At 38.1% G+C, this 26,813-nt stretch overlaps 2 protein-coding genes across 2 annotated transcripts; both read right to left on the bottom strand.

Moving 5' to 3' along the window:
- Positions 1 to 1,090: 1,090 nt before the first annotated feature.
- LOC116523555 (disintegrin and metalloproteinase domain-containing protein 20-like) lies at positions 1,091 to 8,555 on the bottom strand. The gene has a single exon (XM_032238666.1). It carries the CDS (start codon positions 5,337 to 5,339, stop codon positions 3,228 to 3,230), a length of 2,112 nt encoding a protein of 703 aa, XP_032094557.1. The 5' UTR covers positions 5,340 to 8,555; the 3' UTR covers positions 1,091 to 3,227.
- A 4,016-nt stretch (positions 8,556 to 12,571) lies between these two features.
- Positions 12,572 to 22,957, bottom strand: MED6 (mediator complex subunit 6). Its single transcript, XM_032231046.1, has 8 exons — positions 22,814 to 22,957; positions 18,637 to 18,796; positions 17,938 to 18,029; positions 16,706 to 16,788; positions 15,727 to 15,835; positions 14,637 to 14,752; positions 13,620 to 13,647; positions 12,572 to 13,058 (listed from the first exon to the last, which is right to left on the bottom strand). The coding sequence occupies exons 1-8, from the start codon at positions 22,833 to 22,835 to the stop codon at positions 12,928 to 12,930; spliced, it is 741 nt and encodes a 246-aa protein (XP_032086937.1). The 5' UTR covers positions 22,836 to 22,957; the 3' UTR covers positions 12,572 to 12,927.
- Positions 22,958 to 26,813: the final 3,856 nt, after the last annotated feature.

Consider the following 26,813-nt stretch of genomic DNA (forward strand, 5'->3'; position numbering starts at 1 on the left):
TGTATATAGTGTATATCATGTAGTTGTATCATATTAATAATAAAATATATGTACATATACATACAAATACATTCATAAAAATATACATGCATACATGCACACATCTGCCTTTGCCTTGGAAAGGACTCTCAAAATTTGCCACCCACACCTACAAAGTGCCCAATAGTAAAGCATGGAAGAGAATTTCACAATCTGGAGTCATTCCTCAAAAATCTGGCAACACATTGAATGAGGAGAAAAGTAAAGCTTCCTCCTCCCATCCTGGGATATAGCTTTCTTACTTATTTCCATTTTCTCCTAAGAAAAGTACTATTAAACATTCTGATCTAATGAATTCAAGCAGTCCTTTGACAAGAAAATTATTACGTTCCTTAAGTCCATGAAACCAAGGGAATTAGTTACCCTGCAAGCATTGGTTTAGTATTGTGACTATGAATCTCCTATAAAGGTAAAGGTTCCCCTCACACTTATGTGGTAGTTGTTCACGACTCTAGGGGCCAGTGCTCATCTCCGTTTCAAAGCTGAAGAGCCAGCGCTGTCAGAAGGCATCTCGGTAGTCATGTGGCCGGCATGACTAAACGCGGAAGGTGCATGGAATGCTGTTACCTTCCCACCAAAAGTGGTTCCTATTTTTCTACTTGCATTTTTTACGTGCTTTCAAACTGCTAGGTTGGCAGAAGCTGGAACAAGTAACGGTAGGTCACTCCGTTAGGCAGCACTAGAGAACTGCCAACCTTTCTGATCAACAAGCTCAGCGTCTTAGGCACTGAGCCACCGCATCCCCTTGGGCGCACACTGGGCCACAATAAAATTACCTATGGTTTAGTTATTTGCAATCTGAATAATAATGCCAATTTTCAGTATTTAGGTGTAATACTGAAAGTATTTCAGAAGATTTCTGATTTTTGAAAAACAGTTTTTTCTGCTTCCTCTATTACAAAGAACTATTGAGAATGTTTATTCATTGGCAAAGAATTTAGGATGAAATAAAACTTCCATCAAACACATAATTAAAAATAGTGAAATTTTATGAAAAATTGAATGAATACCGAATACAATGTAATTAGAATATTAAACCCATTTTCTATTCTTGAACACTCAGTTTTAAATCAATGCATTATCCACATAAAAGGGATATTCATTAGACTGAAGAACACTGTACCAATAAAGCACCAGACATACAAATCATGTACAATGGTTTGTACTTTGGGTACTATTTTCAAATTAACAGAAAATTAACAAAATGTTGCTTATGGATAGATGCTGCATGGTCCAGGAGGTTAAGATACATTCATAGCAAAACCTCTGATTCAATAATCTTTGAATAACATGTTACACTGAGAAAAAAACCACATAGCTTTTTAATTAAATCACTACTGAAGAATAAAAATCTAAAGAGTACAGCAGCTGAATAAGTATAAAATAATTTATTAAATAATTTGAAATAATCCCCAAAAGTAATAATTCTCATGGTTATACAATAACAAAGCACATTTGAAAGTAGTTACTGTATTATACAATGTGATAAGTAATATACGATAACCGGGTGAGATCCCTCTTTTAAAGATATATGGTAAACTGAGTCTGTTTTGAAGAAGTGTTACTATTCAGAAATACAAATTAATTCTTACAGGAATCTCAAGTGATAACAAATGCAGTTGTCGCGTACGAATTATGAAAAGAAATTCAAAGATAAAATAGTGGGCAAGGCAGACTATAAATGATACAGAATGGTTAAAATTTAAGTTGAGTTTTCGTAAATAATGACAGCAATATTATATTACCCAATTCCAGAAATAATGTATTCATTCCAGATGTTTGATTGCTGAAGGAGCATTGCTGCTATTGCATATAAAACTCTGCTGGTTTGCACTTGTGTTTCCTGCAAAAACTACAGAAAAAAATCTGAACAAACTACAATTTTTGTCATCACAATTTTACAATAATGTGTTTATTCTCATGCTTACTAAACCGTTTCTGAATCGATGTTAATACACTGGAGTCACTACAGAATAGCAGGGTAACAATTAAGCTGCAAGCAGATGCTGCATTTCCCAATACAGTTACACATGATTATATATCACTGAAGTCAATGGGAGTGTTGGTACGAGCACCAAACAATTTCACCACTACCTCAAATCTTGTATTAAATATATAAAAACCCACTAGAAGAAATATATTGTCACAGGTTAACGTGGTCTGTGGTAGATTATTTATATACTATGATTCTGTGCAGTATTTGATCTCGTGTTCAACACCTTTGCAAATCTCTGTAATTAATGATACAAGTGCAGCTCTTGAGCAAAATGTTCCTGGATGTGAAATTTTGAGGTATTCTTTTCTAGAGAAATGTCAAACACTACAAGCCCAATGGTACTGCTCTTACTGTAGAGTTTAGAGCAATGTTCCTCCTAAGCAAAATGCGACCTTTGACTTTGCTACTTAATCATCTAGTCCTTTTCCCATTCACAGTACATATACGATCAGCCCCAGCTGCACTTTTGCCTTTTCAAAATGGCATTTAAAGTGTGCACATGTAAAGATGCATCTCATCATAATAGGCCATTCAGATAAATCAACTGAAGATGTCATTGTGAACCTGATCTGTCTAGGTACCCATTTTACTTCTCTAAGCAGCTCTATCATTGTCCACTTCCAATCCAATTTTTATACGCTGCCCATACTTTCAAAAGTATTTGAATCAGAAATATTATGATACCAATTTGTTAAGTACCAAGCGGGTTCAGCTTTAACAACAAGAAACTTCAGTTCTTCCCTCCATGCAGCAATTTTTATAGGAAGAGCCATTTAAAGTAGTGGATAAAGTTTGATTTTTTTTCTGTATTTTTAAGTCATGGGTTTTCCTAATAGCCTGGATTACATCCACATAGTCTGCAACCACCACCCATTTCAATAAGGAGGGGAATGAACTGCAACAGAGTTCTTGTGGATATTCCCCAATAATTATCTAAATGTTTAGCCCACCCAATATAACATTCAGAGTGTCATAAGGCTTTTCATAAGCCTAGAAAGCTACAGCGATAAAAATTGGAAAACTACCTTTAGAGGACAAATTGCAAGAAACAGAATGCATTATTTGCGGCACAATGCACAAAGGATTTTTGTTATATCCTCCTAACCTCCTAAGAGTTTGTAATATCAGGCTGGACACTTGTCCTCGTGTCGGAATCGGAGTTATCGAAGTCTGTCATCTGACATTCAGGTCGTTATAAGATGCCAAACCCAGCTAGAAGAGCAGCAGCAGAAAGAACTATTACAATGCCTTTAGTCCTTCTTTCACTGGCACTGCTGGGTGGAGGAGGACCACTATCAATGCTGCCACCACTGCCTTTCTTTAGACAGTATGGAGGAGCCCAACCAGAGTTACAATGACAATGTTTATGAGAGTTGCATATTCCTCTGGCGTGGCACTTGGTTTGATTACAATCATAGTTCAGGAGGGAGACCTTGATGCAATCACCATTAATGCATATCATGCCGAGGCCACACGGTGTGCCATCTTTCACTGCTCCAATATCCGCTACACCAATTCCACTTGGAGAATCTGTACCCCAGCAAAATTGGTCGCTAAGAGAAGTTTGAATGATGGCAGTCTGCTCATTCAAATCAGGCACTTCACCAATGTTTACACACTGGAGTCTGCCACACAAGACATTATTGCTCCGACACTTCTTATACATATTACCAGGAATAATGCCACAATTGCCAAAACGATCCCCTCGAGAATTTATTGCTTTGAAGCACTCCAGTGGGGCAGCCAAGGCTTCCTTGCCAAAGATAACTTTGCATTGCTGACTGTGAGAAGAGCATTCTCCATGATAGCAATAGCCTCCATCAGAGCATGGAGCTCCATCCTGTACATAAACATCTTCAGGACACCACTCTGAAATTCCAGTGCAGTATTCAGGAAGATCGCACATGTTAGTCCTTTCTCTACAAACTGTTCCGGCTGGAAGAAGCTGACAGTCAGCACAGCATTTTCCGAAAGCACAAGTGGCTCCTGAACGCAACATACAGTTAGACTGGCAACATGCATCTGATTCACAATGGAACTTTGAACCACAGTCACACTGTTCTCCACTCTCTACCACCTGGTTGCCACAATTTTTGAGATCATACAATTTCTCGTGTTCTGGCGGAATTAACAGACATTGTTTTCTACTAGTATCCACTAGCTGAGAATAACTGGTATAACTGCAGTTGCTGAATTTACTTGTGTTGCTTTGGAAGGGAGCCATAATACAAGAATGCTGTTTACAGGTGCATGATTTCTCATCATGCTGCATACCAAGGTTATGACCCAGTTGATGAGCAAAAGTTATCGTGAAAGAAAACAAACTAGAAGTAATAAATGCCTCAACAGCAGATGCCCAGTTCGGATCACACACCGATCCAACAAACGATAATCCAAACTTAATCCCAAAATGCTTATATACAAATAAATGGCCAACATCATGTCTTAGATGCTGGACAAGTATCGTTTTCCTCCATGTATTGAACGTGTCAAGCAATTCGTCTATGCTTTTGGCTATTGCAATGAGGTTCTTTTGTGACCATATTTCTAATCCAACAACCACCAGATGAATCCCAAGAGGCTTGTACAGCGAATCTGCAAGATGAACAACATCCAGGACTTGCCTAGCAGTGACAGTTTCATTTTTACCAAATTGGACATATCGTTCATGTTCTACTACAATCGCTATCTTCATGTACCTGGGGTATGTTTGCCATAGTCCTCTCAAAGCACTTTTGCTTACAATATTCTCTCTGTTCTGGATCATGGCCTCCTGGTGATTTTTGTCTTCTTTCATTACACCACACCTCATTGGGATATCATTCCCCTTCTCTTCCAGTCTGTAGACCACGTGCTGAAAAGTAGACGTGTGCAGAGGTTCGATTTCATAGAGCTTGTTGCCTACTTGTAGAAAGCCTCTGAGTCCTCCTGAGCAACTGCTGAGGGTGACTAGAGATGAAGGCTCATCATGTACAAAGCCATAGTAAAAGCAGTCATTCTTGATGAAAGGGTAGTCTACCTCAATGTCTCCATCCTCATTGTAGGTAAAAACGGGGAAGTGTTTAGGAACGAAATTCCTCTTCTGCCTGAGGTGTACCACATGGCCTTTCCCTTCTATCTCCATTAAATAAGTAAGGTCTTGCGGTTCCCGGCCTCGTCGGGGTGCCATCCTTCTTGGGATAATAACTTCGTAAGAAATGAAGGGAAACCCCTGAGGTGGTACATGACAAATGGGCTGACTCCAGAATATCCCAGAGACAAGAACAAGACAGAAAAATACTCTCTTGGCATTACCCAACCCCATTTCTCCCTTCAGGGGCCAAGGGAGGGGAGGGCTTGTCTCACGTTGGAGAGTGACAGTGATGGAAGCAGCAAGGCGGAAGGCAGAAGATAAAAATAAAACTCCACCGCCACCACTGTAGCGGGAGGAAGGCAGCCATGGAGTTCCCTTTGGCTGTGTAGCAAACGGCTTTTTCCTGTATCTTCTTGGAGGGCATTCCAGAACTTTCAGGAAAGCCCCTCCCTCTAGTTGGCAGGCAGAGTCCAATAGGATTGATCTATTCCATCAGGTAGGCTATTTTGCCATTCCAGACCACCCTAGTCCCAAGTCATTGAAACAGAAGCAAAGTTTCATTCTCAACACTAAGGGGATGGGGACAATACTTTGCTTTTAAGAAGCCTCTTTATCCTCAGGTATCTTTATTCCACTGGCCATCCCATTGGATACATCCATGTATTCTATTTAGATATATCCTGGAAAACTAAATTCAAGAGCAAAGATAAATTATGATTATTATCTTACTGATTAAAGGAAAGGAAAGCAAACTTAACTATACTTAACAAGAAGTAAGCTTAACTATCTACTGGCTAGTTCAGCAGATAGAATGCTGAGCAATATCCATGTAGCTTTGTCTGGGCTTAAGTAGTCTTTCTGTATCTCTGGAGCTTTCAACAATATCCAGAAGATTCCACCATTTCCAAACAGTTAAGATCAACATTTGATGACTGAGGCTTCTTACTCCTTTGGGGTTTATAATGGTGAAAAACTTTACCTCCTGAATTCTCTAACTGAGTTGTGTTGGGTCCTGATACATTCAGATAATTGATGAGAGCAAGGCCCTTATTTTCCATCCTGATTGTCAGGCATGTGACAAATATCCTTAGGTACAAAGCACTCTATCAGTGGTGGGATAAGACCGGTACGCCCCAGTATGGGCGTGCCGGTACCGTCTTCTGGAGGGCCCATCCACCCTCCTTACCTGTATTTGAGCCGACCAGGGCTGTCACGCACACACACTGAGCGTACGGCACCTGCGCGATGCTCCACTGAGCATCTGGACCATCACAGGAGGTAAGTACGCATGCATGCACTGTTTGTGTGCTGCACACTTACACGTGGTGGACGCCTGACCCCGTTGCAGCATACCGGTTGCAACGGGTTCCGGAACCACCACTGCACTCTATTGATATATTTCGAAGGTCAAGAATATTCTTGAGTCAATTGAGTTCTCTAGCCCTCTGCTCTTATAGAGGTGGGAAACCTTTAGGCAGAAAGATATTGCTCTGAACATAATTGGAGACAGAAGAACAATCAGGTAAAATAAGATACAACATATGTAATCAGAGCAGAATATTCTGTTTCTTCCAAGGATTTGGACAAAAAAAAAAATTGGGGATTTAAAATTTTTTAACAAAGTCTATTTTAGGACTGATTCTGCATTTTCTGTTTCTTACCTCCATTTTCAATAGTTGTGATCAGAAAGCACACAAGGAACCCCCCAAATAGGTTTGGGGATTACAGCCCTATCCTATTTTAGCCCTCACTTCACTGGTGAGGTGTCTTAAATTACTGCGCCCAGTAATTTAAGTGATAGAACAATGCAATGTCCTTAACTCTGAAGATAGGCTAAGGGAGGAATATTTCAAGGTAAGAGCACTTATGCGAAATTCACACCCTTTTTCTGAGGTTTGTGTTATTTTTTTAAAAGAATGAATTGACGATTTAAAAAAAAAATCCAAGTTGCATGGCATTTATTCTATTTAAACAATTCTTAACTCCATTTATTTTAGATGCATTTGTTATATATTTGAATATTTTATTCTTATATATTGTTTATAATGTCCACATACACTATTGTGAGACTTTATATCCTGAAAGACAGTATATGAATAGTATGCTAAATATGCAGTATTATCACACCTCGTACCCTAAAGGCATCAGTATCTCACCTTGGAATGAATTGCATCTTTTTTTCCCTATACCTCCTCATTATCTTACTTTAAAAAAAAGGGATTGGAGAATTTATTTATTTATTATTTCTTTGTATCCTGTCATAATACTTTACAAATAACTCGAAGCAGTGAACATGTATGTCCAACACATCTTCCTCCTCCTATTTTCCCCTGTGATGTGAGTTGGGCTTAAGACAGAGGGACTGGCCCAAAGTCACTCAGCCAGCTTTCATGGCTATGGGAGAAGTTGAACTCATGATCACCTTTCATTTCTAGATGATGTGGTTTGTCTGATCCCTAGGTTTGTGTTGATCCCTGGAACATGTAAGGTTGGTCCTGCTTTGTAACTAAGCTGTAATGATTTTAAAGGTGATAATTTGCATCATGATTTGTATCCAGAACTGGAGTCACATGTACACAATATAGTGCCTCTTATCCCTGCCTGTTACCACGGTTTCCTAACCAGCTGTAGATAAACATATGGTCTTCAAAGATAGCCCTATGTAGAATTCTTCACATTATGCAACCATGAAATGAGCAGAGTGTGATTGATTATCTGGAGATACCAGGAAAGCATGCAATTGGTACAGTAGATGTACTTTTGTAAAGGTTCCTATTTTGCACACAAATTTCAAATGGGGAAGGGCAATGCCACTCAGCGTCAACAATGGGATATCTCTGGATCCAGGGACCCAAACAAACACAGCCACTTACTCTTGTCAGGATTGAGTTTGAGCTTGTCTTCCTCATCCAACCTCCACACACTGGGTTAGTACCTGGTCAGGCTAAGGTCAAAACATACAGCTGGATATCATCAGCATATTGATAATACCTAAACCCAAACTTTTGGAAGTTCTATGCTCTGACCAACTGCACTGATTTAGCAATTTCTAGGAAAAAAATCCTCAGCTGTTTGGTCAACCTCCTGCAATTACTTTCAGTTCAGGGAATTTACCTTTGTAAACCACTCAACTGCTGAATGGCATGGGCTAGAGGAGATTAAGCATGGTCCAGAGAGGGAAAATAATATTATAGACTTCTCCAGAGTGTTCTGTTCATGAATAGCAAAATGCTGCACATCCCTACTGTTGAGGGAATTGAAAAAGAGGCTAACACCAACAACTTAAACAGTGACAACAAAGGGCAGTGTCCTGAATTGTCAGAGTATCAAATTCTTCATTTTCCACTACATGCCTGCGTATATTTTTTTTGCTATTTAAGCCTTTTCCTGAGTCCAGTCTTATCATCTAGAGCAGTGGTCCCCAACCCCCGGTCCGCGGACCGGTGCCGGGCCGCGGAGTACCTGGCACCGGGCCGCGCAGCGGCCGGGGGCCATGATCCCTGCAGCTGGGCGCCGTGGCTCTCCTGCTGCGCCAGCCGCTCCTCTTCCAGCCGCTCGCCCAGCGCGCAAAGCTCCCGGCAGCGGCGCCACAGCTCCTCGAGGCGCCGGCGGCTCTCCTGGTTCTGCGCGCGCAGCTTGCGCAGGTCCTCTTGGCCCAGGCGGCCCCCTTCCAGCTCCTGCATCGCCCGCAACTTGGCCTCGTATCGCTCCAGGCTCTGTGCACAGCTCCAGCTCACCACCAGCGCGTAGTCGGAGGCCAGCTGCCGCTTCTCGGAGCGCCCTGCCCGGAGGACGCGCGGGGCAGACAGCAGCGCTGCTGGCCGCTGCTTGCGCGCTTCCTGCAGCCCTTCGTGCTCGGCCAGGAGCTGCTCCAGCAGCGCCTCCAGAGCGGCGCAGTCGGCCCACAGCCCCTCCAGCTGCTGCTGCCGCCGGGCCAGCTCGGGCTCCAGGCGGCGGAGACGCAGCTCTCCAAGTTGCGCGCTCAGCCTCTCCAAGCTCTCCAACTCGTGGCGCAGCGCGTCCCGCTCCAGCTCGCCTTGAGGTGATCTCAAAAAATAAGCTAGGTTGGATATGACTGGGATAAGATTTCCAGATGTTGACTTGGCTCAAGTCACCGGTTCCTTTTTCTTGCTGAATGAAAACTCCTGCATCATGGTTGTATGTAGGATGTATTTAGAAAAATTCAAGATGGGAACCATCTTGGTTTTTATGTGATGCAAATAAAAGAATAAATAGGCTTTTAATTTCATAGTCATGGCTATTACCTTGACATTTTCGATGTCACTCTGACACCCTTGTCCCAGATAATTTGGTGAATGGACAGAGAGGCTACCAGCTAGTAGTAGGCTGGCTTGAATGCACTTACTAAGAAAGGATTCACAGTGAATTCAATGAATAACATTTTTGGGTGATCATCAATCTGATGGGAGCTATATATCTATTGCAGCATTTACCTGCAAATTTAAAGGAAGTCCAGAAAGCGATTGCAATCTATTTGGCATATATTTACAAATACATATTGAAAATAATGCAACATTTAACATTTTCTGATCATGGTGCTGTCATTGGTGTACTATCCTGGTAATTAAAAATGGTGTCTGTAGAAGAATAAAAATGTGGTTGTGTGTTAACAAAAGAATAGAAACTATAAGCATATAATCTTCCATTCAAATAGTTAGAAATTAACTAGAAATAGTTAGTCCAGTTTACAAGCAACAGCCTGACGGTAGATCAGTTTACTGAAATATGGATTACTTAAAGGGGTACTCCGGGCTGGGAGTTTTTTTACACCCCCACCCCCACCCCTGCGCGCGCTCAGCGGGCCACGGTAAAATTATCACAGGCTGACTGGTCCGCGGCGATAAAAAGGTTGGGGACCACTGATCTAGAGAATCTCAGTTTTTTTTCCTGAGACACTGAATTAAGTATTATCTTCATTACAAGTATTGTATTCATTTTTTTAACATGTATCATTTTAATTTTATTATATAAAATACAAAGAAAAAAAGAAAAAGGAATTTAAAGGAGGAAAAGAAAGCAGGGAACAGGTGTGTGTGTGTATGTGGGTGAGAGAGAGATATACAAGGGGGAAGAGAAAAAGAAAGGAAAGGTGGCATTGATTTCCAACTCTTCCTGGCATAGTACAAGATAAATACATTCCAACCTCAACTTTTTGCTCTTACACATTAATATATAACTAGCCATTCCTAGAACACCAAATCTTTCTAATCAACAAAACCAAGTTTCATTTTTTCTTCACAAGCACAAATTCCAAAAGTGATATCCAAACAAGAACATATTTTCCTCTTTAAATAAAGTAGCCAATTTACCTTTCCTGCTTTATCTTCCTTACTATGGAAATAATGTGTATTTCTATTTGCACCTAGTAATCCTGGTAAATTGTCACCATTTTTATTTACCAAATTTATTGTATTCTTTCTAATTCTTTGGCTTTACTGAAAAAAAATGGGGGGACTTTTTTTCCACCCCTTTTTTCTTTCAAAGTACTAAGCTTTTTTTAAAAAAAACTTTTTTTAAAATCAAAATTTTCTAATATATCTTTTTGACTTAACATACAAGCTTTGCACTCCCTCCCAACTACCTTTATATAATTTTTTTTCTTTTATAAATATCCTTTTTTTACAGAATTTTTCTTTAAACTGGTACATCATTTTCTTTAACTTTCTCCTAATACAGGTACTCTCAAATCCGTTTTGTAGGCCTTTCTTTTTATCACAAGATCCTCAGCCTTGATAATGTCCTCAAAGAAAAAGTCCCAAAGTTGTCTTTTTTCTTGACGTTCTTCTTTCAGTTGTGTTGAGAGGTTTACGTTTGGATCATAATAGTAAGGGTGGAAGTGAAAGTTAATGTCCGGTTCTTCCAAAACTGCGATAAACTCCTCTGCATTTTCAGCTACTTGTGAAGTAGCCCGGCAGTTTAGTAACATTCTCCACATGTTTGCATCTCCGGAGTACTTTGAGAGGATTTTTTGTCATCAGAGAACAACTAGTCAACAAATTGGCGTATTTTATTTAGAGACCTTTCAAATATATCTCTAATACCTTGCCCCACCATCTTGGCTTCCTCTTTTGTCAGAATCAGAAGATTTTAGCCACCCACAGCTAGGAAGATCAAGCTACCAGTTACTACAATAGTAAACTAAAATCACAGCTTTCAATCTTTATCTTTCTGTCAGCTTTTTTTGTTTGTTTGTTTTCTCAGCACACTTCCTTATTAGGCTTGCCTTAGCAACCTTCTTCCTTGTTCTTTGAGACAAAAAGAAATCCCCAAAATGGCATGGGTCTTCAAAAAGGTATAGCAGGCTGTTGCTAGAAAGAACCTCTTTTTAACTTAGCTTAAGATAGAATAATAATTGTTGAAGATGATTAAGAGGAAGACATAATTTTACTTTCCGTTTGAAAGATGAATTTCAAAACGAGAACTTCTTCAACCCCTGGAAAGACTCTTGGTTGGCAGAAGCTGGGGCAAGTATCGGGAGCTCACTCCATTATGCGGCACTAGGGATTCAAACTGCCAAACTGCCGACCTTTCTGATCGACAAGCTCAGTGTCTTAGCCACTGAGCCACCGGGTTCCTATTCAGTATGATTAGTTCTTCATAATTCAAAGGGAGGGATTGATAAGAATATAGTAATAGAATAGTTTTCTACAATCTATGATCTTCCAAATAACTTGCATTAATACTTTATGAAATATTCATCCAGAAAGGTTAAGAGTCATGCTAACGCTAATCCAGCACACTTGAAAATACCACATTAGTAAAGTTTGCCTATTGAGAAGCAAAATGAGATGTCTGTGAATTTGTAAACGGTATTTAAAATGTTTTATTTTTCAGTGGAATAATATAAAAGTAGACTGGAAAGAAGTACAAATGGACAAAACATTTTTAGAATTTAAAAAAAAGGAAAAACAAACTATGTACTGTAGAAAACCAAGGAGAAAGACTAAAAATCCTTTAAAAATATTCTGTCTCCGGTCTTTCTTTAAAACAAATAAATATTTACAAAAACCAAAGATTACAAAATTATTTTATTGACAATTACCTTACAGGATTTTTCTCTGCAGGGAGTTGAGTAAGATGTTTCTAGCTAGTGTATTGAAACTACCAGAAAATAGCTACCACATAATATTCTGTACATATAAAACCTCATCCTGTATTTTAAAAAAAATTACAGTAATTGAGAGAAGCTAAGCCTATGAAATATTACAATGCTCTTATTTACTGGCTATTGTACTTCAATATTTAGGCAAGTATCAAAATCGTGGGCATTTTTTCCCATGCATAAGCTGTTCAAAGAATAATTTCCCCTGAAAAGGGAAAAATCACCAATGATCAATACGATAACCCAAGTAGTGGGAAAGAAGATTTTTTAAAAAATAATCTTCTATCTCAATTTGAATTTAACCTTGGCGAGAAAGTGAAAATTCAGAAAAAGAACTGTCTCTGAACTGCTGTAATCAATTTATTTGGAAAACACCTGACAGAACAACACACTCTATTTATGAAAAAATTAAGATGTTTCAGACTCCAGCAAGACATTAATAAAAAGTATGAGATTACAATTGAAAATAAAGGCTAAAAAATGTTCAAAAGATTCACAAAGAACAATTCAGTCTCAAAAACTGAAATAGGTCATTCCATCCTGAAAGTTGCTGTAAGTTTCTAACATGGGAGGAAGAATCAAATTTTGGAATTTTGGAAATATCACAGTTTACTGTCCCATTTTTAAATAGCTAACTTATTTACCTCTGTTTCTTCACCAAGTCCTCACTAGTTATGAATGCCATGTTCCCTTCTGTCATTGTAATCTCATTCGTTTCTCTGGTGGCCCTTTAGTAGTTGTACTCTGTTGTGTGGTCTTTGCAGCTTCCTTCTCCTCTTGTTTTATAGCTTCAGGTGCTGGCTCTGATTCTTTCTTAATCTGATCCACTGGGAAAAAATAAACCACATTAAGTCTAATTCTAATAGACTTACATGTCTCATTATCACTACCATGAGATATTTCCTAATGCTATAGCTTCATTGAATCACCTTGATTTTTACCAGTAAGCCCAAGGAACAAACTCAATTCCATTACCCTATATCTGAAAGTAAACAGTTTCATTTAGCAGAGCAATGCAGAAATGACAGCTAATTAAAGAGCTTTTAATTCTCCCCCCCCCCCCCCATTTTCAAGTGGCCTTCCCTTAACCTAAAACCAGAATTGCTATTCAAAATTGCCAGAATACCAAGACTGCTAAATTGATACATGCAGATTTTCTTTCCCTGTGAGAAAAATCATAAATTCCTGCTCTTTGGACGGCATAAGGGGAAAAAAAGATTGAAGGCTTGGAATTCTTTAGGATCCAAGTTACAGAAAATCCATATGCATAAAATGATATGAATAATGACCAACTTGGACAAAACTATCTTCTCAAGAGCCTGCATTAAATCTAATCATGTACATTTTCTGTATTTGGTCTCATTTAAAAACACTAACCGAATTCTTACCTGGGACTGGTTTTTCTCCAGATTTTTGCTGTGAACGAAGAGAAAAACCAAGTCAATAGTCAAAAATGCACATATTTTTGATGTAGATATGAGACTGCATTCTCTTACTGAACATTGCCCAAATGGAGAATAAGAAATGTTGGTTGTAATCTATCTAGTATAACCGGATTCAGGATTAACATAGCAAGTCACACAAATGGTTGTCAGTTAGAAAATGGATTTAATTTCTATTGCCTAAGAAGCAGGGCCAGAACTAATGAGTTAAATTACAATGAAGTCAGTTTAAGATAAATGTCAGGCAAAACTTTCTAATTATACAAGCTAGCAGCCAGTGGAACAGGCTATTACATTAAGTGATGAGTTCTCCTTGCTGGAAGCCTACTCAAAATATTACAATCTGAGATGGATGGCAAAGCAAAAAAATGTTTCTCATTATTATAGAATTGGAAAGAACCTTAGGGTTCATCTAATTTCCTGCTCAGTACAAATTCCCCTAGAGTATCCGACAAGATCTAAATTGGATAGGCGGTTACATCACTTTTAAGATTCCTTTCAACTCTAAAATTCTATGAAATATTTTTCTGCTATGCTCTTCATCTATTTGGTCATTTATGCATGTGACCAATGTTATCTCAGTACCACATCCTGGTTTCAAGCTCAACTGAAAAGGATCCAGGTAATAATTTCTTTAAGGTCCCTTCAGAGTTGCAAAGTGGATTTTTTTTTTCAAAAACCTTCTCTTTTTAGATTGGAGACAGGATGAAAATTCTTCAGAACCACTGAATCCAAGAATGTTGGGGTTCTTTTTTGGTCCCCCACAGGTTATCTCTTCTCCACAACCTGAAGATCACATCCAGTTCTTTGGGAACAACAGTCTCAAACCCTTTTCATGCTAAATTACCACATCAGTCAAACTCAAATGACCTGAAAAGCCAGAGTCCAGCTCAGAGCAGGTCTTCAATAGTTTTGACAAAGTATCTCATTGTAGCAAACTGTAATTTACTACTTGACTGTTACCTGCACAAACTTGGGGGGAAATTTTTTTCTCAGATCTAGAAGTAATGCATCTACACGTTGCCTCTGGAAAATAGAGCTTGGCTCCTCCTTCTTCTTTGTTTTTGGTTTGGCTTTATCTGAAAATAAAGTTATGGAGATCATAATGGAAGCGTATCAACTTTTTGATACCATAATTTATAAGCATAAGGGGAAATTAATTCTAGTTACTGAGAAATGAAACTCAGATGGATGTTTTTGGTATTCTGCAATTCAGGTAAAATAGGTATGACTTTGATCAATTTGTATTGCTACAGGAAAAAAAAATAGATGGTAGAAGATAATTCTGCCAGCCCTGGGTAGCTGAGAATACATTTTAAAACAGTAAGTACTAATGGAAGAACCTGGCTCCTTATACAGAAATATTATACTGATATATGATATTTCTGGAGTAAGAATTAAGAATCATTTAGTAATTAAAATACTGGATTAGTAGCAGGGAGATCCAGATTCTAAACCAACCTTAAGCATAGAAACCAACTGGGTGATCTTAAGAGAGACCTAATTAGGCTCTGTGACAACCCAGCCAAAAAAAATCTCCCCTCTGCCATGTACTGACAGTTTTGCTTGGTGATCTACCCTGTTTCCCTGAAAATAAAATCTTCTCGAATAATAAACCCAATCCGGCTTTTGAGCGCATGCGCTATAATTCCTCCCCCCAAAATAAGCCTTCCCCAAAAATATTGCAGCTGTGAGGTGACCACGCTCGCTGCCTCCTGCACCTCAAAAATAGTAGGACCTCCCCAAAAATAAAGTCAAGTGCTTATTTCAGGGGTCAAAAGAAAATAAGATCCTGTCTTATTTTTGGAGCAACATGGTAGGCAAATACAATGCAAAAAAACCAGAACCTGTAATCAAATGGGAAAAATACAGTGAGGAACATCACAACATTTCCTGGAATACTTTACTCATTCTGTATTCTATTATTTTACAAATATAAAGTGACAGCAACATTAATTGAATTTCACTGAAGTATACAGACCAAGACCAATCGCATAATTCCTATGGAAAAGAGAAGGATACATTTTGAAATCCGGAGCCTCAAATATCTTACCTCGTTCCTCTTGATCTTTGAAATGCCACCAATAACCTTTGGAAGGGTGATAGCGACAATAAGACATAGCTTCCTCAAAAGCTGACTGGATTCCATGTACTGCAGTGAGCTGGACAATATAAATTTGTAAGAAAATGTGTGATTTCTCTCTTTGTACAGTATTTCAGCCAGCCAAATGGACTGATTCACAACATATATTTTTCACACATAACTCAATGTTCTAAACTTTGTTTCGATACAATTTCCAATTATGTCATTACAAATGAGGATGGAAATTGGGCTAAAAGGAGCAAAGAGAGCAATCTGCTAAACTTCCCTTCAGTAAAGAGGAAATAACAGATAGGAGGTAAAGAAAGAGTGATAATCTGCCCTCAGACTAATTTTATATAGTCTCTGTCCTAGTTTTAAAGCCCCAGTACAGTATAAAAGGTCAGTGCCGACCTCTGACTAGACCTATCTTACTGCCCCTGCAACATCTAAAGGAAAAGAGGAAAAAGGATACCAAAAAAAGTGGGGGGAAATGTTATCAGACAAATAGGTGTATGCATTCATTATGGCTCTGATTTCATATAACGTGCAGTCTCCAGAAACTGTCTCTGGAAGGATCAATGAAATAAATGCAATCTGATTACTTATTCATATTTTTAAAAGATTTATATGGCTAGCCATTGTGTAAAACACAACTTTAGGTGATTCACTGTAGTAATAAAGTTAAAGACAAAGGAGCCTGGGGTCTGGTCCACAATCTCATATCCATCCAACCATATAATACTCATGCTCCAACTTCACACTGACCCAGTGCCTGTGGGAAAAGTCAACCTTGTAAAATCTTTTCACTTTTCTCCCTTTGCTTACAATTTTATAGACTTTTCCCCCAGAAAAAAGGGGAAGCTTAAATTAAAACAAAGAACCAGAAACCAAACCACATTTTTGTGGGCATTTTTTTTATTCTAATAAAATAAGTGTCATAGAAACTTACCACTCTTGAGTTTACAACTGACCCCAAGTCAGGTGCCTGATAAATTACTCCAGCAATAATGTAATAATCAGCCAATGGTACAACTTTAAAAGAAGCATAGCATTAGTCAACCAATCCATTCTAGATATATAATAGATGCAATTGCTGAATTTATTTCATAAAACAGTAAAGAAGTTGAAATATAGCTAGATTACAAGACTATTTAAAGCCTACATCCTCAGTAGATTTACTTTTATGGGCATGTATTTAAAACTACTTCAGTGTAATAAAACAGTAATATATAAATTCTCCAAATTCTGCTTCCACTAATCAGATGAAGAAATAATTGGCCTTACACTTCAAAAGTAACAGTGATAGAGATTTAAAATGCAGTAAGATTGAACAAACATGGCCAGATAAAATCTTAACTATAATAACAACAGATAAAAATCTGTACCATAATAAGATACCCAAAAGAGGAACAGCTTGGAGACAAAGCTCATTTTGTTACCCATATTGCATTTTACCACAAGAGGGCATTCCTTTATTGTTGCAAAAAGATAAAGTTAGCCTCAAAGACAGCTTCCAATACTATCCACATGTCCTTCACAGCAAATACTATTATTTCAAATTGGGTTAGATGGTAGGAGGTAATGAAAATCTTTTACAGAGCCCCAGTTTTTTTTTAAAAAAAAAAAAACCCAAACCAATTATTTTAAGCAAGATTTAAGAAGAAAACATAATACAAATTATCAGAATGGATAGAATTGTTTCTGGTTATATTTCTTCTTCTATTGACATAATCAAAAGGAGGAATTTCCTTGCTCAAAAATAGGAATACATTTGCTCAGAATTTATGCAGTCTGTCCCAACAAACAAGTAGGTAGGGCTGTGAGGCAAGATGGGAGCACTGGAGAATAACATACAATGTTACTTTAGATTTACAGAATCACAGAACCGAAAGAAGTTATTTAGGCCATTATAGAAGCCAGTGCTCCGTGCAAAATGAAAGAGGACACATAATCCACCACTCTATATGGAAGTAGTATGCCTGCATAAAGAAAATCTGTATCAATGGCAAGATTTCACAATCTAGACAACATGCAGATGTTTGGATTTCAGCTCCCCAAATTCTCCAGTCACATAAAAAAAAAAATCTTGAAATTGGTCTGCCTGAAGAACATGCAGACTGGGAAAGGCTGGTCATAGGTTACACGCTACATTCTAAATAGCACAGCTGTCTACAGCCTTACCTTGTGTTGGGTTCTGTCTTTGCTGCTTACGGATGATGAAGAGGATTGGCTCCTGTGCATGAAGAAGAATATATTCTACTCCAACCATTTGACTGAAAAATAAAAGGACAGAGCTAAATCTAGAGACAGAAAACAATCGCAGATGCTGTAAACACTGAAACTATAGGCTACCTTAGTGTAGAGAAAAAAGAATGGCCCCTTTTTGAAAATAGGTAATCTAGAAATCATTACGTAGTGAGTAATTTCTTCCTCCTCCCCAATAGCTCTTGATAGAGTGAGGATTTATATTAATACAGCTTTAATAAATTTACCAACTGTTGGTCTTCTCCCCCCCCCTCCCCTGCACATAAATAGGTGAAAGACAATGATTTAAAAGCATATTGATTTAAATTACTGGCATTAATCATTAATATCAGGAAACAGAAACCATAATGCAATTCAAAAATCTCAAGTATGATTGGAAAAATGAAAAAAGAAAAGACTCAATTAAGAAGTTTCAGAATGTACAAAAAAGAAATTAGCAGCTTTAATAGGAAGTAAATGAAAGGAGTTAAGATAATAGCAGCAAATCTAAAAGACCTGGGAAGGTTCTGAATAACTGTTTACTAATGTGAAAATGGTACATCAAAAAGCAGCCTTTCCAATGCAAAAAAGGAATAATATATGTTAAATTTAGCCTGTAATACTACATCAACTTACTTCAAGTGGTCCAAGGTTAGCCTTTGCATTTTGACCATTTCATTGTTGCATGTTCGATCATAGAATGGATTACTGCGCTCTGAGAAATAGTCCAATACACTCCCACTGTTTAATATTGGAATCCATGAACTATCAACCCAGGAAATTCCCAGCAGATTATCTGTAAGAGTAAAATAATGAGCAAGAGAGAAGTAAAAGGAGAAAAAAGAGAAACATAGTTTCACATTCAGAAAAACCAATGGCATTTTTTAAAAAAACCTATTTTAGTTTAACCAACCTGAGATAACCAGTGCAAAAACTTATATATTAATGACATCAGTCCAACAATAATACAATAAATTATCTCTTTAACATGAAGATCCATTCTCTACTCACTGACGCATCTTTAAACAATACTGTATATTTAAAGTAAAACATTTAAACTATCATTTACAAATTTTTGTTTTAATCCCAAGGCACACAAAAGAGAAACTTGCTGAGGTTAAGCATATCTGACACAAACACTGGAGGTCTCCTAAGAAATTTGCATTTGAGGTCTTGAGTTCTATGGCAGTAAAAAAACAATACATCAAACTGATAAATAATATCAGAGCAGAAATCTTTGAGCAAAGGAAACAAATTCAAAGCCACACTACCACTCCATCACATATAGTAATATACTTAGAATATCATTTCACTCCAATGATTTCTATGTCCAACAGGATGCCATAAGAAGATATAAGAAAAATATGACACTGGGAATTTTTAGCTTATAAAAATGATAGGAATAGTGAATATGATAAAAGGTTTACAAATTTGACCATTGTTTAGATAGATTTTCTTTCTTTTCCTATAACAACTGAATTCAGAATATAGTTAGTCCTTGACTTACGACCAAAATGGAGCCCAAAATCTGTTCCTAAGCGAAACATTTGTTAAGTGAATTTTGCCCCTTTCTTGCCAGTTGTTAAGTGAATCACTGCAGTTAACATGGGTTTTAAGTGAATCTACTTTCCCCACTGACCTTGCTTGTCAGAATGTTGCAAAAAGTGGTCACATGACCACTGGGATCATGTGCAACTATCATGGGTCAGTTGCCCATCCTTTGAATTTTGATCACATGACCTTGGGGATGGCTGCAGTATGAAAGCATGATTTATAGGGACAAAAGAACACAAGAAGGGAAGAAGTGGGGTGATCCAAAGTAAATGTAGCGTGGCTGGCAGCACTTTATATAAGTTATGTCTCATGGGCCTGCAGATACAATACAATACAATAGCAGAGTTGGAAAGGACCTTGGAGTTCTTCTAGTCCAACCCCCTGCCTATGATTCCAGTATGTACCCTTGGTCTCATTCCCTCTTCCATATTTATGTTGTTTAATTCCACCAAGCTTTTTGGAAGCTTCAGATAACATGATATTCCTAAAAATGTTACATGTAGCAGATAAAATTCAGGTATTGCATTATTATAGTCTAGTAGTGTAACATATCTCGGGGCAATTGCTATATAAAAGATTAAGGAAAGGGTAAGGCCATTTTAAATATTTAAAAAATACAATCTCCTGAGACTTTTCAGTGAAAAAAAATATTTTTAATATGTATAGGAAAAAAGAATACAGAAGTATTCTAATTCAATCTGAGATATTTTAGCATTATTATTACTTATAAACCCAGAATTCTCATAGCAATTATTCTACAGCAGATTCTTGATAAGGAAGCTTTGAATCAACCTGAAATCCAACCTAAGATGTGATATATGGTTGCATAAAAAATGCATATGCTGCTTCAGAAATCTTTTAGAAAGAAAAACCCAGATGGCTGGGAAGCCATGCTTAATGCAGCATAAATAGGTCTATGAATAATACATGTGCTGCTCTCTAGCTCTTGGAAGACATCAGACAATCATATGTAAATATATCTGCTCCATTCTTTTCTATGAAAACAGATTTTTTTTTTACTGGGGTAAATTACTTCTTAAAAGTAATTAAAATAAACATTAAAGAAGCATCCAAGATAGGATGGCTTAACAGAAGCTTCCACTGGCATTTTTTTTTTAGTAAACCGTACACTTATATGACATCGCCCTTTCATGGGCCACACTGGTTCCTCAGGTAATCTGCCTATAATGATTTACGTAGAGATGGTTTTACAATCTTTTTTTTGTCATGGTCATGGTCATTAAGTGAACCCATGTTTTGCTATGGGCCGGTTTTGCCAAAAACAGAAAATAAACAGCGGGTTTTGGCAAAAACATTGTAAACATGTGATCATGGGTAAATGTGACCTGACTACTAAGTCTCCAACATGCAGTCATGTGACTGCAGAACTACAGAAACTTCAAATCCATGTCATAAGTATTCCCTAGGTAAGTCCATCATAACTTTGAATGGTCACTAAGCAACCGGTCATAAGTTTAGAGCTACTTGTAGTTGGGTTCCTGGGTACAATTCAAGGTACTATTTATTGTCTATCAAGTTCTTCAAGGATCAGGACATGAATGTTTAAGGGATCATCCTTACATAATTACGTCTGCTATCCAGAGCTCGCATGGTGGGCATGCTTGGCTTCCAATATCAAACAATAGCATCCTGTAGGAACCCAGAGACATTCCTTTTCTGTCACTGCTCTGGAGTGAATCCCCCCCCCCCACAAGTCTGTTTGGACCTCATTCTGCTTAACAGAAGATTGATATTCTGAAACAAAAATACAGGATCAGATTAATATTAACCAATGAGTGTCAGCTGTTTTTTTTCTTTAAGAATTGCTTTTGATTATTTCTGAACTCTACTTAAAAATATTTATGATTTGCTCTAAATTACAAAAAAAAAAAAATTCTAGCTTGATCTTGGAATATATTAAAAATATGGTTTTCATTTGTTCTTTCCAGACCTAAAGGTCTGTCTTTTCTGTCACTATAGTTTTTGTATGGTAGCTGTCAATAGTGAGTGATCTGATCAACTGACTTTCTTGTCCTTTTCACTGCTACAAAACTGGAAGAAATTTCTCTTTTTTATAGTCAAGGTTTGACAGATGCCTGGATTGTCAGTATATTTTGATTCTCAGATTATTACAAAAACTGGTTTCACTTAATCTAACATGGCTTGTTTTAATCATAGTATGAACAAGCTATAGTGACTTGATTCACATACAGTATATACATAAATTTTTCTTCATGAAAAACTCGGAGCTGGGTTTAAAAACACATTTTGGTTTAGACACTGTATTTTTTAAAGTTATAACACTTTATCCCTATCAGTTTCATGCATATTGATTTGATAAAAGTTAAACATAATATAAAACAGATGTTTATCCAAGAAATTAGCCAATTATTTAATTCGTTATTACACAACATTTTGCAATGCTAGAAAAACTTCAACCAAATTGATTTCTCAGGAGAAATTTAATAGTATATAAATGGTATGACAATACAACTTCTACATAGGTGTTTCATTAACATCTAACAAGCTTTAAAAATTAAAATAGTTGCTGTTCTAAGACTATATATATATCTCTGCTGTGTATCTGTCTCACTCATCCAAGTAGCTCCTGAAACTGAACCCAACACTTCAAAGCATGAACATTTATTTAAATGATAATGAACTATTATATAGTCTGGTCTTCTCATTTTGACTCATGTGCAATATTTATCTAATTTCCACAGACTAGAAAATGTATATACAATTGCTACATTGCACTCAACAAATCAAGCCAACATGTCATTTGTTCAGAAGAAAACTAGCATAACGGGGGGGGGGGGGGGGGTGTTGTACAATTTTGCTAACCAATATTAGTCAGACTGCATGACTAATTACTATGGTGTCTTCTCCCTCCCAAATGCTGGAAATTTAATTTGAAATCAGAAAGAAATCTGAATGGATCTGAACGTCTGAAGCTCTTCCGGTCCAGAAACTACCCTGGTTCTTCTAAATAGATTTAAGCTGAGAATATCCTACAATCACTGGATAGTAGCGAGAAGTTGACGTTTTGTGGCTTTCGACGCGGTTCATGGAAACCCACCATGCCTCTGATGGAAGCGGACAATAAATAGCCCAGGAAAACGTGCTTTGGCAAAATACTAAAATAAATAAGTAACTAAGCAAGCAAGCAAGCTGGTCCTCCCAGTTTCGTGGGGATAGTTCCTGTTTATACCTAAGTATCAGGCAGCTACAACTACCCCACGCTATTCCCTTCCAATACCTCTTATGTCGACAGTCGCCATGATTAGCTTCCGCGCGTCGCTGCCACTCTCTCCTTGACGCGAAACTATGAGCTCCTTAAAACCATAGAGAAACGGCGCTTAGACCGATCAAAAGGGGAGAATCGGCGCTTTCCTAGACTGGCGGGAGGGGGGGGAGAGAGAGGTTTGCCTGCGCATGCGCATTTCGTTGCTTCATGTGTCCGAGCAACAGCAGAATACGGCACTGTTTCTATAGGAACGCTCACAGCGTAATCAAGCCTGGATTCAAAAAAGCGTTTCAAATCAAGACGCTATGAAAGATTTTCATTGTAGTTCTCAGGAAGTGCTGGGCCTTAGAGCATGGTCATAAGCACTTAGATTCCAAAATAAAGTGACCCAAGTATATAGATTATTGCAATCTTGGTAATTAAGCCTCATCTCACCTCTGCAGCTACTTAGATGCATAGCAAGTCCGTCATTCCCTACCCACCAAGCACAGCTACGAATCTTAAGAGTGTCTGAAAGTGGGAAAGTCTTCCTGTTGTAACTAATCATGATATACACACAGTATGACTTTGATCAACCAATTTAAACGGTTTTGTAAAATTAATTATATTGTGCAATTGGTTCTGTGGATGCAAGCAAACGAGGTAATGTTCATCATTTTTTCATGTTGCAAAATTCCTGGGCCAAGGACGTTCAAGTTACCTGATTGTGAACAGGCAGAACAACAATGATAATCTCAAAGGCTAATAACAATCAGCATGGGGAACAATGGTTATTAAAATATGTCGATATAGGGCTTCTTAATTGGTTCCTTACATTCCTTTTCAATGCATGCATCTCACAAAAATTATCTGTCTTCATTGTATGGGGTCCTTGGTGCTTTCTAAGTCTGATGGGATTTTTGTAAATGTTTCATTACCACACTAGATAACAGTACTAGCAGTCCAACTCTGAGCTACAAATATCTATCAGCATCTAAATTGCATTTACATATTAAGTGTCTATAACAGTGATGGGCAACCTTTTTGGCGTGGTGTGTCAAAAATCGGCAAAAAATCGAGCATAACTCGCGTTGTGTGTCACTTCAACAAAAACATAATTTTGCGCAATTTATAGTTTAAACTACAAAAATGTATAATTGCAATATATAATTGTATTTAATAAACCAAAAACAAATTATTTAACATACCTGCTTAGTAACTTCTTTGTTAAGCGCTTTTGCATGCTGAGCTATGGAGTGAGCAATGCTCAAACGTGCAGAGTTTAAATTTGTAGAGCCTTTCATAAATTTAAGGATGGAGTTAGATTGGCTCTTATAAAGGTGTAGCTTCCTGGAAATGTATTCCCTCCTTTCATCCTCACTTTTTTCCAAGAGCTGGGAATGATTAGTTTCAAAATGTCTATTTATATTCCACGTTCTGCTTACTACCGTTTCAGTACATAGAACGCAAAATGATCTGCCATTTTTTTCTATAATGCCATACATCTCGCTCCATGTCTCTTGAAAGGGTCGGCCACTGCCACTACCATTCCCTTTACTTAACCTTTGTTTTTTATTTTTTGGGTGCTCCATCAGTGGGCCAGTGACAGCAGATAGAATTATAGATAGCCAATTAGGGGTTAACTAGCCTAACAAGCTAACACAACCTCCCCCTCACTTATCTCAGTTATTGTGGGCAATTACAAGTCCATGGCACCCCAATAGTTGCTGCTAATGGCGCTCACAGTTCCCGTTGGCACTCCGCTGTTCCCTGCTGTGGTGCGGTCGTAACTGACAGTCCCAGGAGTAGACTCTCTGTGCCGGCCTGACTGGAGAGAGGCACGCACTGTTCCCGCGCTCCTCTCCTGCGGGTCCTCCCTCGCCGCGCTGATGACGTGTGTGCGCACGGCACGCACGCCTTACCAGCAGCCCCTGCACTCAGAAAGGGGCGGCGGCGATACAGTAAGTGAGTGTGGGCAGGGGAGATCACACATCCCGCCCCCCCTGTTCCTCCAGCACAGATTCTTTCATCCTCGGCGGCCGTGCAGGAGCCGAGGATGAATCGCATGAAATCCTGTACGTGTCACCCCAAATGGCTACGCGTGTCAGCACTGACACGCGTGTCATAGGTTCGCCATCACTGGTCTATAAAGATGTACTGAGTTGCAAGCTTATGTTCAATAAAGTTAGAAAAGCAAACTAATAAACAAATGTTCCTCCTGTTCCATATTTTATTATTGACTCTTCTATCAATCTGTTATCAGAGCAGAGTGCTTTACAAGGACTAATTCCAACAACCCCAGGTAAATTGCCCTTAGCAGGCAGAACAACCTGTCAAGTTTGTCTGGACTTAGAAACTAAACATATTGTAATTGGTCTTCTTTTGGGAAACCACCAGCGAATTGTTGGAAGAAATATCCATCAGAGTTCAGTTCCAAGTGGGAAGAAAGACACTGGAAACATGGAGGCTATTTTGAAAGATTGTTTAATGGTGGACAGGACCACTTGGTTTGAGGTCCTGGGCAAAAAAAAAGCACCTGGGTGAGAGAGGGAGATAGATTTATACCCTCACTTGGGCCCTGCCTTGGAGCTTCCTGTTCCTGTGTAAGAAATGTATTCTGATTGGTTGTCAGACTCCCACGGTGCCAAGTTGAATCTTGCTGGGTGATTATGTAATGAAGGAGCTTTGGGCAATTCCTATTATGGCTGAGGGCTAATCTTACCTTTGTTGGATCTTGGGTGAGGGCATCTGCTTATGAATAGACCTAGCTATATCTTTATCTCTTAAATGCTGACATCTGCTGTGGGCTATTGAGGAGGATGGGGGCAATTAAGAGTGAGTCTGCTCCCTGCCTAAAAACATATTTCTCCATTTCTCATCCAAGGAAATATAATATTCTGCCTTTTTAATATTTCCTAGACTATTTCATTTTTCTAGAAGAGGGGGGTGGATGCTAACATCCTACAGGAAACCACAGCTGTCATCTAGATTAGGAAGGCCAAAAAAGGGGGGGGGGAGATGAAGGTATCTTTTTGTATTCCTGGCAAGAAAACTAAGTGAATTAATTCATGAACTACCGTAATCAGGATTTGAGACTGACTTGAAGTTACCTTTTGTACTATACAACTTACTACGGATTCCTCCTGGGGAAACACCTCCAGGGTTTCATAAACCAAAATACTGATGAATAAAAACCCTCAGGAGAACGAACACTACAGAGATTATGCTATTATTGCTATGGGAAATGAGATGGCCCAACATTTGAGCTGAGCTTGTATAAGGATTAGAGACTATCAAAGCTAGTTAAAGTAAAACCCAATGGAAATATCTATGCAAATACTACCGCAGAAGGCCATGCAATCATAATTGCAAAACACAAATATTCATTTTGCCTACCACTAGAAGTTTAAATATTCCTGAGCAACATGCCATAATTTACTATGTTCACACATCTTTAACCATGGTTTGCCTTGCTGTGGTTTGCTGAATAAATTAACATTTTAATTGGCTAGGAACAGATAATACAGACAAGGTTGATTCAAATACATTTAACCCAAATCATACAAGCCATATGATTTAGCATGTTGTATAAACTCAGTCAACACCTGTCCATAATATACTGAATTATTGCCTTTTGAAACAAAAGGTTTCACAGGAACCCAGTCGTTTATAATATATTCAAAGAATTTTGTTTAAGAAACTGACGTCATCTTGTAAACATAGGCATTCTGGTCTATGCAAACAGAATATAATTATAAACATGAAAACCTGAACTGAAAGCCATTTTTAGCAACAGAAATTAACAAGTTGATTCTAACTTGCTTTTTAAAATTTTACTTCTGTTCTAGTAATGTTAACAATAATTAGATCAATAGATTTTTTACCATGAGTTAATCCCTGTTTGAATATTGTTAAAAGCTTCATTTGCATTCCCAGTGATTTGATGTCAGTTTCAACAAACCAAGAATAACCTCAGTTTGCCAGAAGGGGGTATCTTGGGCAGTATACCTGCAACTTTGCAGCATCAAGTCAA

Source organism: Thamnophis elegans, chromosome 1 (genome assembly GCF_009769535.1).
Source record: "Thamnophis elegans isolate rThaEle1 chromosome 1, rThaEle1.pri, whole genome shotgun sequence".
Taxonomy (NCBI): Eukaryota; Metazoa; Chordata; class Lepidosauria; order Squamata; family Colubridae; genus Thamnophis; species Thamnophis elegans.